We start from the raw sequence: 15,589 nt of genomic DNA, 5'->3' as shown, positions 1-15,589 counted from the left end.
AGAGTGGGGGCTAGAAACTGAATGAGACTCAACCCCTGCCTCGAAGAAGCTCACAACCAAGAGAGCCCCTCCCCCAGTGCCCAGGCTGCAGTTCGTACTGAGGACGACCTGTTTGCCACACCCATGTTTAGTGCCTCTCCTACCTGTGGTTGCTTTTCTTTCCCCATTGCCGTCATCCTTGTCTAGGGTCACCTTGCTCCCACTTGGAATTTTGGAGGAAGCTTCATCTAGGATCCCTGTTTCCAGGCTGCCTGTCCCGATCAGGACTATTGTGGTTGCAAATGGTGGAAACTGAGCTCAAAGTGGCTTAATCTAAAGTGGAAACGCATTGATTCCAGAGGCATGCTGGCTTCAGACACAGCTGGATCTAGGACTCAAGTGTATCAGTGGGAATCTTTCCTTCCCTTTCTTGGCTCTGCTGTCTTCTGTTTGGGCTTCATCTCAGGCAGCAGGCTCTGTCCATGCTGAGAGTTTGGGAGCCTCCCGCATGAGGTTGGCATCCTATTAGCTCAGCATCCCCAGGGGAGAGAGGGCTCTTCTTTTCCATGCATTCCCACAAAGCTCCCAGAATAGGCCGTGATTGGACAGATTTGAGTCACATGCCCTTGCCCAAACCAATCCTGGTGGCCATAGGAATGGGATACATTGACAAGTCCTGCAGAGGGTAGGGTGGGGTGCAAACAATCCTTTCTCCTGAGGGTGGCTCTTCAGCACCTGCCCTAGCCTCTAGCCTGTGCTCCTGCCTGGCTGAAAGAGCCCATCATTTTGCTCCTCAACATGACTCAAGCACCTGGCTTGGCCGGACCCCTTTGCAGGCTGCTCCCCACCCTGAGGTTCCTGCGGCCTGTACCAGCCCTCTTCCTTCCCAGCCAGCTCTGGTGGTCCTGTTACCTCTGTGCTCCGTTCCTGCTGGCCCCACCCCCGCCTCGGCATGCTCACAGCTTAGACAGCTTCCTTTCTGCTCTTCTATTCCGAAGGTTCCACACTTGTGATCTTGCTACCCTTTTCTGACGCATTCATCCCCCTGCTGCCCCAGGGAGAAGCAGTGCCTGGGCTGGGGACCTTTACAGTGTCAGGGCCCGTGCACGGCTTTGTACACTGCAAGTGCCAATGCTGGCTTGTTAGCTGTGGAAATGGATTCTGAGAGCCTTAACATGGGGGAGGCAGAGCCTCTGCAGCCAGTCTTTGTTTGCAGAAGGCCTGCTGCATGCATCTCCTGGGGCTGCTGTAACAAAGCACCGTGATCTGGGGGCTGAAAACAACAGACATTTAGTTTTTAAAATTAATTAATTTTTTTTTTTCTTGAGACGGAGTCTTGCTCTGTCGCCCAGGCTAGAGTGCAATGGCGCCATCTCAGCTCACTGCAACCGCTGCCTCCTGGGTTCAAGCGATTCTCCTGCCTCAGCCTCCTGAGTAGCTGGGACTACAGGCACCCATCACCATGCCCAGCTAATTTTTGTATTTTTAGTAGAGACAGAGTTTCTCCATTTTGGCAAGGCTGGTCCCGAACTCCCAACCTTAGTTGATCCACCTGCCTCGGCCTCCCTAAGTGCTGGGATTACAGGCGTGAGCCACCGCGCCCGGCCAACAACGGAAATTTATTCTCTCACAGTTCTGGAGGCCGAAGTCTGACATCAAGGTGCCAGGACCACGCTCCCTCTGAAGGTTCTGGGGGAAGACTCTTTCATGCCTCTTCCAGCTTCTCAGCGTTGTTGGCAGCCCTTGGTATTCCTTAGCTTAGCTTATAAATGCACCACTCCAGTGTCTGTCTCCATTGCCACACGCCCCTCTTCCCTGTGTGTCTCCACATGGCCTTCTGATAGGGACCCCAGGCACTGGATTTAGGGCCCACCCTAACCCTGTATGACCTAATCTTAACTAATTCCATCTGCAAAGACCCCACTTCCAAATAAGGTCACATCCTGAGGTCCCAGTGGGCACGAATTTTGGTGGGGTGACACTGTTCAAACCACAGTGAGCCAAGCCCTGCTCTAGGTTTTGGGGTTCCAGCCCTCGGGGAGGTGCTGACATCCTAGTAAGTGAGGGCACCCAGACAGTGAATCAGTCAACGGTGAAGTGAAACTTCCCGATTGTGATCGGTGTCATGAAGCAAATCGGCAAGGCAGGGAGAGAGAAGGCGACAGAGGGGCAGCCTCCTTAGAGGGTGGCTCTGGCTGGGCCAGAGTGAGAGTAGGAAGAGGCGATGAGAGGAGATCTCAGGGAGCCAGTAAGTGGAAGGGGGACCCTGGCATCCTCAGTGAACACCGGCGAGGCAGGACTGGGGGCTGTCAGGAGCCACGGAATTTGTCCTGGATGGAGTGGGTGGGACACAGGTGGGCCAGTTGAGGAAGGTCGGAGTCAGGCTGGCTGTCTGGTGCTGGAGGGCCCATGCATGGTGGAGTTTTCTGTCCCACCAGGATCACTAAGGCTGCCACATTGGCCAAAGCTCCTTAGATCCCCACTGGGGCTCAAGCCAACCTTTAAGGACTGCACTCTGCTCAGAGCCGGTGGCCGCGAGTGCATCTCCTCTGAGCCCAAGTTTACTCACCCCCTGCTCCACCCTGCAGCTGAGGAGAAGAAGAAACTGGCGGAGGAAAAGGCCATAGAGATAGAGGAGCAGAACAAGGTCATTGCCATGGAGAAGGCTGAGGCCGAGACGACCCTGGAGGAGGTCATGCCCATCCTGGAGGCCGCCAAGCTGGAGCTGCAGAAGCTGGACAAGTCGGACGTGACTGAGATTAGGTAACGCACCCGGGCCGCCATTCTGGGCTTCCGTTCCACCTCTGCAGGCCAGTAGTCCCCATGATCGTGGCGACCAGGTGCTTACAAAGGAGCTGACACCACGTGCTGCCACCGCGCCTGGCTCTCTCCGCGGTGGGAACTGTTGTTGCCCTCATTTTCGGATGAGGAAAGCGAGGCCCAGGGAGATAATGTGGGCACCCCAGGCATCCAGCTCCCCCGGCTAGTAGGAAGCAGGGCCTGCTGACCTTGAACCCAGGCCAAGGGAAGGACGGAGTGGGGTAAAACAGTGCTCTTCATGGAACACATGGGGGCAAGTGTCCGCCCTCGCAAGGGCAGAGTGCTCAACACAGGGCGAGCCCTGCTGAAAACAGCTCAGCAGAGATGTGTGCACACCACGGCCAGACTGGCGATGCCTGAATCCTTTTCTGGCCAAGGAGGCTTTCAAGGAGGGTGAGAGTAGGTCACTATTGAGGCCTCCATACATCTTGCAAATCATTCTGTAAGACGACCCTGTCCCCCAGAGTGCTCATCTGCTGTCAGCGAGGGTGACCTGGTGTGGCATGGGCCAGCAAACTTTCTCCCCGCATGGCTTGGTCTCCCCAGGGCACTGTTCCTGGACTCTGATGGTCAGTTGAGTCTTGTGAGTAAAGCCCAAGGAGGGAACACTGTTCTGGTGCCAGCCTCCGCCCACTGCCTCTGCCTCTGTGCTGCCTGGCCCCGCACAGACCCCCCGGCGTGGGAGCCTCAGTTCTCTCCTTCCTCACTCTTCATCCGGAAGGAGATCAGTCTTCCTGGCCCCACACACAGGTCTCGCAGCCAGGAGGCTCCATTCCTGGGTCAGCAGTGGGCTTCCGTTCTGGACTCCCGGTGGAGTAGTGCGTGTTCCCTGCACTTCCTGTTTCTCTGCCTCTGTGCTGCCTGTGAAGGCTGAGCAGCACTCCTTATCCAAGGCCATGCCCTTGTTTTCTTGTTCATGAAACATCTGTGAATTTGAACACAGAATTCAGCTCATTTCAGGACAGGGGACCTGGTTCATTCTTGGGAGGTCACTTGGAGGTGCCACTGTTATCAGCAAGAAGTCATTATTTCAATGTTGAGAATGGTGTCAAGGAAGGTATAAGGATGGATGTATTAAAACTTCAGCACTAAGCATTGGAAGTTGAGGCTGAGGTGCCAGGACACAGTGGAAGTGCACACCCAGCGGAGGGTAGTAGACACGGTCCCACACACATTCTCTCAGGGGAATATCTAGCTACCGGTAATAGGATTTGGGGCACTGCTCCCAGGTCAGCAGCATAAAAACATCGTGAGAGCAGAGACTAGGAAGGATTTTTGAAGGGGATTTATTTGAAGAGAAGGAATGGTGAGTCCCTTCCATCAACCCAAGGTGGAGGGGTGGGAAGGGGCTTCCATGGAGCCAGATAGAGAGCTTGACATGTGTCTCCTGCAGTGAGACAGGCGTTGCAGACAGGTGCCCAGCTCACCCCGAGAAAGCCAAAGTACAAAAGGAATAATTTTTACACATTCATACATGGCTCTGCCTCTTTGCTGTGCGACGTTTAGCAAGTCATCTAACTTCTCTGTGCTCCAGTTTCTTTTTTTTTTTTTTGAGACGGAGTCTTGCTCTGTCACCCAGGCTGGAGTGCAGTGGCCGGATCTCAGCTCACTGCAAGCTCTGCCTCCAGGGTTTATGCCATTCTCCTGCCTCAGCCTCCCAAGTAGCTGGGACTACAGGCGCCCGCCACCTCGCCCGGCTAGTTTTTTGTATTTTTTAGTAGAGACGGGGTTTCACGGTGTTAGCCAGGATGGTCTCGATCTCCTGACCTCGTGATCCGCCCGTCTCGGCCTCCCAAAGTGCTGGGATTGCAGACTTGAGCCACCGCGCCTGGCCCGCTCCAGTTTCTTCATTTGTAAAATGTGAATAAGAATTGTCTCGGCTGCATCAGTGCCTTCATGAGGATCATATAAGCCTATATGTGAAGAACTGGGCTGGGCACATGGTCAGAGCCATGTAAGCATTAGCCGTGATTATGGCTCCAACATCCAAAAGGTATGCTGGGAAAAGCCCACAGCCACTGTGTCCTCTATCAGCTCTGGTCACCTTCCCACGCTTCAACAGGTAGTGTGGGTGTATCATTTCTCGTATACACATCCCGAGGATTTTCATGCATGACCAAGGCAACCAGGTACACAAGGGTCTCTTCTGTTCCTGACTTCAGGTTCTGAGTGTTTGGAGAGCAAGGGATACCTGCAAATCCTTTTATCCTTCTTTTATATACAAACTGTAACACCCTATGCATATCTTTCTGCATCTTTTCTGCTTAGCAATATATTTTGGAGATCTTTTGCATGTTGATATGTGATGAACTTCCCTGATATTTTAGGACATTCCTCCACATTCCATTGTGTGGCTGTGCCATAATTTATTTAACAAGCCGTTACTGATGAGTTTGTTGAATAAGTTGATTGTGTCTCCAGTCTTTTGCGTTTACAAATAGCGTGGCAAAGAATAAACCTGAGCATAGTTAATTGTGCACCTGGGAGAGTCCACCTGCAGGATACATTTCTGGAAGTCGAATTGCTGGGTCCCAGGGTGTAGGCATTTATAAGGTTCATAGCTGTTGCCCAGTCCCAGCCGTGGGGATGGAACCTATTTATCCTCAAACGACAATCCAAGTGAGCAGTACCTGCTTTTTCCTAGACTCACCAACAGGGGGAGCGATCACGTTTGGATTTTTCACATGTTGTAGATGAAGAGTGGTATTTGTGTAGTTTCAATTTGCATTTCTCTTAGTGTGAGTGAGGCTGGCCTTTTTTTTCCCTATGTGAAAAATGTGCCTGAGAGTTATGTGTATTTCCTTTTCTGTGAACTTGGTTTGCTTATCTGTTGGGCCGTGGTATTGTTGCTTTTTTTTCAAAACCATTTCCAGGGGCTTTTTTATGCAGTGGGGAGATCAGCTTTTTATCCGTAAGGTGAGTTGCAAATCTTTTCCTGGTTTGCCATGGGCCATTTGACTTTGTTTAGGAGGTTTGTGTGTGTGTTTGTTTTTGCCATGTATGTTTATTTTTATGTGGCAGATTTTAGCAATATTTTATTTTGTGACTTTTTTAAAATTAATTTTTTGGGACAGAGTCTCATTCTGTCACCCAGGCTGGAGTACAGTGGCGCAATCTCGGCTCACTGCAACCTCCGCCTTCCAGGTTCAAACGATTCTCCTGCCTCAGCCTCACAAATAGCTGGAATTACAGACACCCACCACCATGCCCGGCTAATTTTTGTATTTTTAGTAGAGATGGGCTTTCACCATGTTGGCCAGGCTGGTCTCGAACTCCTGACCTCAGGTGATCCACCCACCTCAGCCTCCCAAACTGTTGGGATTACAGGCATGAGCCACTGCACCCAACCTATTTGGTGACTTTTGGATATTGTGTCCTAGTTAAAAGACCTGATTGCACTGCAAGATTGTAAAATAATTTCCCCATGATTTCTTTTTGTACTCTGATGGTTTAAATTTTTATATTTAAATCTTTTATCTATTGAGGATTTTTTTCCTGGGGTTTTGTGTGAGTTTGGATCCAATTTGAGTTTTTCCAGATGACTAAAATCTGGCTTTTCTCAGGTCATTTGGATGTTAAGCACAATGAGCCAGCACTTACATCTTGACAATTTTATAATCTTTTAAGTCCTTAAAAAGCGTTTCCTTCTTATCATACTCAATCCTCTTTGTGGGAATCATTAAATGTTAAGGCAGGAAGATGAAGAGTCATGAAGATTAGAAGTAGATGTTTCTCTAACTATAAAAGTATAAAAGGCTCCCTTTGTTGCTGGCTTTTGATTTTTACTTTTCTTCCTTTCATTCATTCAATAGTCATTGGGTGTCTGTCCCCCACCCCACCCCTGCCCTGAGCAGGCACTGGGGCCGATCAGCAGTGAGACAGGGAGGCAGGGCCTTCACTGCATGGAGCTGGCACTCTGTTTTCCTATAGGAATCCCATGTGCATGGGGAAATGATGTAGGATTAGGTTAGGAAGGAAAGGTCCTTGCTGCTCTGACAGTGGATGTTGGGACCTGACCTAGTCATGGTCATGGCGGGTGGAGGGGGCACCTTCTCTGAGGCTGCAAGGAGCTCGGGCTGGAGAAAAAGCAGAGACAGCTGCTGTGTCAGGGGTAGAGCGCTAGGAGGCGGGGAGTAGGGTTTAAAATGATTATTTTCTTCTAGGGAGGGTAGCATATCATTCTCCCTTTCTCATTCCCAAGTTTGTTTAGTGATAGAAGAAAGGAATCAAATTAAACAGACATCTCCATTTCTCTTGTCTTGCACCCTCAATATTTCACACACCTCGGTCATCCGGCATTGTGGAAAGTGGTGTGTTCTCAATAAGTGAGATCCCAGAGCGTGGCCTATAACACAACAGCAGAAAACTTCACTTTCATAGACTCAGAGGATTTGGGAACTGGAAGGGTCTGGTTCTGTGTCTCACTTTACAGATGGGAAAACTGACACCCCTGGCTGGTTCCTAACTTGCCTAAGGGCTCAGGACCCTGCCTCAGGCCTGGGCTCTTTCTGTCTTGAATCTGAAAACATCTCCCCCGTTCTTTCCCTACCTGCTTGTTCACAGAGCAGTGGCTGGGGCCTGGTTTCCATCCACCCTGAAGGAACCTTTTAAAGACACTCGGACAGGCTGCTGCTGCTTTCCTAAGCAGCCAACACCAGCATAACTGAGACTTTCCCTGGTGACTCAGGGCCATTTCTTTCATCACTGGGCTTTGTACTGAAGTGTGGGCGCCCTCCCTCCTGGCCGTTGCCCTGGCTTGTCCGTACACTATGGGGCCCTCTCTCCTCTACTGCCTGCGTGGGAGTGTGTGAGGGTGCCGGGGTCAGAAGGGGTGGGGGATTTGCTCATTGCAGAAAGCTTCCAGCTTGCTCAGTCTGCTCACGCTGTCTCCTCCCTGTCTCTCTCTCTCCTCCCTGTCTCCCTGTCTCCTCCCTGTCTCTCTGTCTCCTCCCTGTCTCCCTGTCTCCTCCCTGTCTCCCTGTCTCCTCCCTGTCTCCCTGTCTCCTCCCTGTCTCTCTGTCTCCTCCCTGTCTCTCTGTCTCCTCCCTGTCTCCCTGTCTCCTCCCTGTCTCTCTGTCTCCTCCCTGTCTCTCTGTCTCCTCCCTGTCTCCCTATCTCTGTCTCTATCCTTGTGCATGTGTCTCCCTCTCTGTCCCTCCATCCCCCTCGTTCTTCTCTGGCTCACCCCAGCCTCCTACCAGAGCCCAAATGCCTGGGCCCCTGCCTGGCTGCCCCCATACTGCTTCCATGTCCTCTGGGGCCTCTGTCTCCTGCTCTTCTCTCCTTTTCCTTCCTTTCCTGCTTTGCCTTCTCTGTGCTATTCTCCTTCCACTTCTGTCTTTCCATAGCCTGGTCTGGGAGACTTCTGTGGCTTTCATTGACCTTGCCTGGCAGCAGGATGCCCCAGTGAGATGGGTTTGGTTCCTTCTCCGGCCTTTGCACCAGCGCTGCTGTTCTGTCTCCTGCTCCGTTGGCAGTTCTGGTTCTCCAGAGGACCAAGGGCAGTGGACATCTGAGTTCTGGAGGAGCAGAGTGATGATCTAGTCTTATCAAAGCCACAGAAAACAGTTATGGGGCAGCATAGGCTGGAAAGAGCCCAGGATACAGGGACCTCAGGTCTCGAAGGTGGTGTCAGCACAGCCAGTCATGCAAGCTCCTGGGACCCTGTTTCTCCATCTAGTAAATGGGGAAAGATGATGGTGGTAGTGATAGTGGTGATGATGATGATAATGACAATAATGACAGCAACCACCATTTAGAGTCTGAGGAATCAGCCGAGGGTGTAATTAAAACATAGGTGCTCAGGCTTCACCCTAACCACTGATCCAGATGCTCCGGGGATGGCCTGGGTTTGTATTTTAATGCTGTCCCTGCACCATGATTCAGCTGTGTTCCAGGCGCCTGGTCTGGAACCTGAGGGGGTACCCGGCCCCGCCCTTAGCGACGCTCCCACCCAGGAGTGCGGTTGGTGTTGGGACCTGGCTTCTTTCATTTCCATGCAGCATCAGCTCCAGGGACTGCCTTTTAGTTGAGCTCCTTTTTCTGGAGCTCTCTTTCAGGCCAGATCCTGGCCACATCCCTGGACGGACCCACGTGTGCCTTGGTTTCTTGCCAGGTCGTTTGCTAAGCCCCCGAAGCAGGTGCAGACGGTCTGTGAATGCATCCTCATCATGAAGGGGTACAAAGAGCTCAACTGGAAAACCGCCAAGGGCATGATGTCCGACTCGAATTTCCTGAGGTCTCTGATGGAGATCGATTTTGATTCGATTACCCAGAGCCAAGTGAAAAACATCAAAGGTGAGTGTCGCCACGTGTGGGAATCGCCAGGGTGGATCTCGGTCTGGCATCTCAGCCTCTGGACAGGGATGGAGGGCAAGGAGGCTTGTTGTGGGCAGACCCTCCCCTTCTGGTCGGATGGTGTCAGATGGAACAGGCAACTGATGGTCACCAGAGGAAAGCAGCAGCCCCGTGACGTGACCCTGGGAGAGTGGCTGGGGATGGGCGGTGGCAGCCGCGCCCACTGAGGCTTCCATTCAGCACTAGTCCTAGCTCTCCCTGTCAGGAAACAAGATCTTCTTATTGGAACCTAGCTCAGCCTTGTCTTCTGTGCGTCTCACCCAGTGCTGTTCTGTCTGTGCTGTTCAGTGCACATGCAGAAGCCCAGAGCTGGTCCGACCTTGACTTCCTGCCTTTCTCTTCTTGTCAGTATCAAGTCTTCTGGAGGTCCCTGGGGAGTGGGCACGGGGGTGGCCAGCATCACTGATGGCCAGCCTCTCCTCCATCTTTGGTTACAGGACTGAGTTCCCTTTGAGCTCAGTTCTTGACCCTGCCCAATGCTCAACCAGGCGGTGATCGTGGAATGGTGTTAGCCTTTGCGAAAAGCAATACAAGTTCACACTGTGTTTGATGGTTTATTTAGACTCTTATCAAATGCTTTTCTTAGCCCCTTTAAAAACAAAAGCAAACTCAACACAAATGACCCCAATCACTACAAAAACCCAACGCACTCCCTCTGTCTGAATCTTCATTGGATGGACTTCCGTTTATGTGAAATTCCTCCTGGGGTGAGGGTGCGGGTGAAGGTAACAGGTGGCCTGTAATGGCCTGTGAATTCCAGTTAGCCACGTGAGTGCCCAGTTGGAAATCTCCGTTATGCCCTGGGTCTCCTGCATGACACCTGCGTCCTGGGTGGCAGTAAACCATGCCCCTCGCCCACATCGGAAACATCGGTTTATGCAGAACCCCTTCTGGTGTGACACCATGCTGTTGGCCGTAGGAGAGCATCCTGCTCACGGGGCCGCTGAAGAATAAGAAACTAGTTACGCTTATTTTGTCTGTTTTATGTTCCCAAGACGAAGCTTGCCACTCATAAAAATTATTGCATGTTTCACGTTAGGCCTCTTGAAGACTCTTAATACCACGACTGAAGAAATGGAAGCTGTCAGCAAAGCCGGGCTGGGGATGCTGAAATTTGTCGAAGCTGTAATGGGCTACTGTGATGTTTTCAGAGAAATCAAGCCCAAAAGAGAGAAGGTATTGCCCGAATGTAAGACTGCCACACCACTGCCAAGAGACCCCTTTGGAGTCAGAATTCACATGTACACACCTTTGCTGAAAAAATTCTCCCAAGGTTCTGACTTTAAACTGCATAAACTTTCCCCCCACCCCCCAATAAATGGTAGTCCTGAAACACCACTATCACTTAGGCATAGTGTGGGTGGTGTACAAGACCGAGGTCTGAAAGAGTTTCAAACTTTCTGTGAAAGTGTGGTATAAAGATGTTCAGTGGTGGCTCACGCCTGTAATCCAGCACTTTGGAAGGCCCAGACGGGAGGATCACTCTAGCCCAGGAGTTTGAGATCAGCTTGGGCAACATAGTGAGACCCTGTCTCTGCAAAAAAAAATTTTTTTTAATTAGCTGAGCATGGTGGCACACACCTGTACTGCCAGCTACTTGGGAGGCTGCAGTAAGCCATGATTATACCACTGCACTCCAGCCTGGGTGACAGAGTGAGACCCTGTCTCAAAAAAGAAAAAAGAAAAAAAAAAGACATAAAGATGTTTAAAGTTGTTTCTCTAGGGTCAAAGCAGAGTATCTCAGCTGCAGCACCACTGAAGTGCTGCCTGGCAGTAGTGGGGGGGTCTGTCCTGGGGGGATCTGTCCTGGGGGGTCTGTCCTGGGCACTATAGGATGTTTAGCAGCATCTTTGGCCTCACCCCACTGGATGGCACTAGCACCCTCCCTCCAAGCTGTGACATCCAGAAATGTCTCCAGACATTACCAAACATCCCCTGGGGGACAAACCTACCCCAGTGGAGAGCAGCGGGGCCAAAGTCACAGGTAGATCACAAAATACAAAGAGAATAAGGTTGATTTGATCATTTTGAGTCATATTGTGACCTTGCTCTATAGCTCGGAATTGTATTATTCAGAAAACTTAGAACCAATAGAAATACTGTGATTGTCTATGATATATTCTTCTGAGTTTTTGACTTACAACCACAATGTCGTCTTACTGTGATCTCAGTACATGAAAGTAAAACCATCTGATAACTTAGGTGCTGTGTCTTCTAATGGGACATAGAGTTTTTGCAGCAAACAGTTGAAGAAGAAACTAAGAAGCCACGTGTCTCAATATAGCATATAGTGGCTCCGAAAAGCACAGACACCATTAGAGCAGCTTGGACATGTGGCCTGGTTTGAGGCCATTGTATCACGGCCCCACCATAGTCCTTTTCCCCACCTTTCTGCAAATTGTCTTTACTTAGGTGGCCAGGTTGGAGCGGAATTTTTACCTCACTAAACGGGAACTAGAAAGGATCCAGAATGAGTTGGCAGCAATTCAGAAAGAGCTGGAAACATTGGGTGCCAAATACGAGGCCGCCATACTGGAAAAGCAGAAGCTGCAGGAAGAAGCCGAGATCATGGAGAGGCGGCTGATTGCTGCAGACAAACTCATCTCGGGTCTGGGGTCGGAAAACATCAGGTCAGCGAGGCTCACGAGCCCACCTGTTGTCGTTTGTAAATGGACGTCACCCACAGAGTTTCTCACCATGTTGATTCTTTATCTCACTTTGTGTTTTTAATGTGAAAACCACGTGACCAGGTCTTATTTTTCCTATTATCATGTTTATGGCAGCTAATGGCTATTTTATAGACTATTGTTTTTATTAGGCACTGTTATTTATTAATTACTAAGGGTCAAGGAGGCAGTGCAGCTGTGGAGACGGAGAAATCCATAGCATTTAGCAAAGTTTAGGGAGTGTTCACTTCTTGGTGACCTCTAACCCCTGGGTCCTTTCTAGAAGAGTCTGTGGGAAAAGCCCATTGCTGTCACTGCACAGATGCCTTCTAAGCGTCCCAGTGGCTTGTTCAATCCTGGACTTCAGTCTTAAGTGATGGGGCTGTTTGATCTTTATGGGCAAGACCACTTGGCCACAGCTTATTCACCGAATAGGGCAACAATTTTGAATCTGGCATCTGTAAATGTGGTGTACAAAACACTGAAAAATGCTGTTTGCATGTGGTAAACAATTTTCAGTATTTCTAAAACCTAAGTCTTGGGGCATTTACTGGAAGAGGCCAAATGAAACGGATGCTTTCTTTTATCTTGGGTGGAATTCTGTCATTGAGTAAGGCCAGAACTTGTTAGCTCTGCTGGGCTGATTTATATGTCTTTGATTAAGGCTTCGGAAACAACGTGATTACTACTTAATGTGATCCACGCAATGTGATTACTACTTAATAAAGACCACAGGCCTTTACTGAGCCCCCTGCTTGATGCTGGCTGCAAACACCAGGTTCACTAGGGTGGGAAGTTGCAAGATAAGCTGTTGGTCTCTGTTCCCCGCGAGGAAAGAATATCTCAAAACATGTTTCCGTCTGGCTAGCCCTGTTAGCAAGGTATCAAGCTGGTTCTTCTGGAATGTTCCTTTTGGTTGTGGCCAGAAGGTAAACTGCTCACGGCAGCCTCCCTCTCCTCCCGTGGCAGGTGGCTGAATGACCTGGATGAGCTGATGCACCGGCGCGTGAAGTTGCTGGGGGACTGCCTGCTCTGCGCGGCCTTCCTGAGCTACGAGGGAGCCTTCACCTGGGAGTTCCGTGATGAGATGGTCAATCGGATTTGGCAAAACGACATCCTGGAGCGGGAGATTCCTCTGAGCCAGCCTTTCCGGTTGGAAAGCCTGCTCACGGATGATGTTGAGATCAGCAGGTGTGTCGCACCCTGAGCCAGCAGGAGGAAGGGGACATCTTAGCACAGGGAGTCTACATGAGTGTCACCCCACGGGGAGGCAATGGCCTGGGGGCATTGCCAGGACCACAGTTGGCTTGACTGCATGGAAGTGGCTGGGCGAGCTGCAAAGCCAGCATGGAGCCCTTCTCCCTAGAGCCTGAGGAGGCTTGTGCAGCCTGGGGATGGGTAGATTGTTCTGGAAGGCCAGTCCTACCACCCTTAGCCCTTGGCTCACAAATTGGTGAGAAAAGTTCATTTCCTGATGGCTATTTCTTCCAGATGGGGGTCCCAGGGCCTTCCCCCTGATGAGCTGTCTATTCAGAATGGCATCCTCACCACCCGGGCCAGCCGCTTCCCTCTCTGCATCGACCCCCAGCAGCAGGCCCTCAACTGGATCAAGAGAAAAGAGGAGAAGAACAATCTGCGGGTACGGCGGCTCCTCCCGGGGCGTCTTCTGTCCCTGGTGCCTGTTCTCTGGAGAGTGCCCCTCCTGCCTCCTGTACCTGGCGGTCCCTAGCCTCAACGAGTCTGGGCAGAAATGCTTCCACCCTGACCCCCACGCGGAGCCCTCCCCCACCTCCACCTCCACCCTGTGGGTCTGCCAGGGCAGCACAAACTACCATGAACTCTGCCTCTCCCCTCGCAGGCTGCGAACAACCTCAGCTTCGTCTTCTTCTGCCCAGTACGGGGTTCGTGGTCTGGGTGCTCAGTCACAGTTTTTTGGAGCTGAGGTGGGGGATGGGGATGCAGGGGAGGAGAGAGTAATGGCTTGATTGAGATGTAATTCACATACCACACCATTCCCTCACTGAACACATACAATTCAGTTTGAGTTTTAGTATATTTACAGAGTTGTATACCAATTACCAGAGTCAGTTTTAGAACATTTTTATTATCCCTGGAAGAAATGCTTCATCCTTTAGCCATCACCCCTCCTGTCCTCCCATTTCTCCCTCCCTGAGCCCCTGACAGCCACTCACCTGCTTTCCGTCTGAATGTGCCTCCTCTGGACGTTTCTTGGGAATGGCATCAGATGCTGTGTGGCCTTTTGTGTCTGGCGCCTTTCACTCAGCCTGACGTTTTCAAGGTCCGTCCTTGCTGTAGTGTGTCAGGGCGTCATTCCTGCCTTGGGTGAATGGTATTCTGGTGTGTGAACAGACACATTGTGTTCATCCATCCATTCACCGAGGGACAGTCGGGTTGTCCCTCTTTTTGGCCATTTGCAGAATGCCGCTGTGAACGTTGGTGCACACGTTTCTATGTGGCCATGTGTTTTCAGTTCTCTTGGGGTGATACCTAGGAGTGGAATTACGGGGCGGCCCAATCACTTTTTGCTGAACTAATGAACAAATTAACGATTTTCAATTTTAGCTTTTCCTTATTTTTTTTCTGGTCCTTGATCCCAGGTAATTGCATGCTGTTTGGGGAAGCCCATTTGTACTCCAGGGTCAGGGGAACGGTCTGCCTCCAAAATGCACATGGAGCTATCATGGAGCAAATACTATGAGGGCAGGAACTTCCCTAGACTCCCTCTTCCCTCAGCCTGCCAGGGAGCACTGAAATGGTCAGCCTACCCCTAGTCTACTTCCAACACCTACCCTGTCTCTTAAAGAGAAGGGGTTCTAGCTTACAGGGAGAGGGGCTGAGGACTCCCCTTCCTTTCCTCTCCACCCTGTTTGAGCAAGATCCTGCCCTGAGTCTGGACCTCATGGTGTATGGTCGTTATACCCCTTGTTTCTCTCTTCTTTTCACCTCTGGCCCCCTCGAAATTCCTGGCTCATCCACTTCCCACTTCCAAGCCATTCTCCCTTTATATTTGGCAGGGCCACAGTTAAACATGCGGGCTTTCAGCATCTGCCTCCACTCTCTTCCAGGTTGCTTCCTTTAACGACCCTGACTTCCTCAAGCAGCTAGAGATGTCCATAAAGTATGGGACCCCTTTCCTGTTCCGCGATGTTGATGAATACATCGATCCTGTGATTGATAACGTCTTAGAAAAAAATATAAAAGTCTCCCAAGGACGGCAGTTTATTATCCTGGGAGACAAGGAAGTTGACTATGATTCAAATTTCAGACTTTACCTAAACACCAAGCTGGCCAATCCCAGATACTCCCCATCTGTGTTTGGGAAAGCTATGGTCATCAATTACACCGGTAAGAATGTGTAGAACCTCCACTACTAATTAAGATGGTCATGATGGAGACTGCAACCTGAGATCAAGGCTTTCCTGGGACGTCACTTCACTCACAGTGACCCCAGATCATTGTCTCATAGGCACATCCGGGCTTGTCAGCTCTTACTGATTAGGTACCACTTAGAGGGTGTGAAGCTATGAGTTACCTGTCGTGAGTCACCCTGAGATGAGGCTGTGGGCTCACGTGTTCACACACGGGTGGGATGGGACGTCTGTCTCTGGGGGCAGGAAGTTACTCTGTATTCGTGTATTTAAAATACATGTTGTGATGTTGAATTTTTTTTCTTCCTCTCAGTTGAATTCTGATAGAAACTGGATGTTATCTCTCATATTCTCTAGAGTTGTCATGCACCTGCTTAA

At 50.6% G+C, this 15,589-nt stretch overlaps 1 protein-coding gene across 1 annotated transcript in view; it reads left to right on the top strand.

Moving 5' to 3' along the window:
- The window catches only part of DNAH10 (dynein axonemal heavy chain 10), a 189,967-nt gene that overhangs the window by 156,100 nt on the left and 18,278 nt on the right, over positions 1-15,589 (top strand). The window contains 7 exon segments of the mRNA XM_017888965.1: positions 2,568-2,742; positions 8,915-9,096; positions 10,196-10,332; positions 11,569-11,786; positions 12,792-13,013; positions 13,314-13,461; positions 14,909-15,188. Coding sequence (XP_017744454.1) covers positions 2,568-2,742; positions 8,915-9,096; positions 10,196-10,332; positions 11,569-11,786; positions 12,792-13,013; positions 13,314-13,461; positions 14,909-15,188 — 1,362 coding nt within the window.

The sequence above is a fragment of the Rhinopithecus bieti genome, unplaced genomic scaffold (genome assembly GCF_001698545.2).
Source record: "Rhinopithecus bieti isolate Rb0 unplaced genomic scaffold, ASM169854v2 scaffold_574, whole genome shotgun sequence".
Classification (NCBI taxonomy): Eukaryota; Metazoa; Chordata; class Mammalia; order Primates; family Cercopithecidae; genus Rhinopithecus; species Rhinopithecus bieti.
This window is presented reverse-complemented; position numbering and strand designations above follow the sequence as displayed.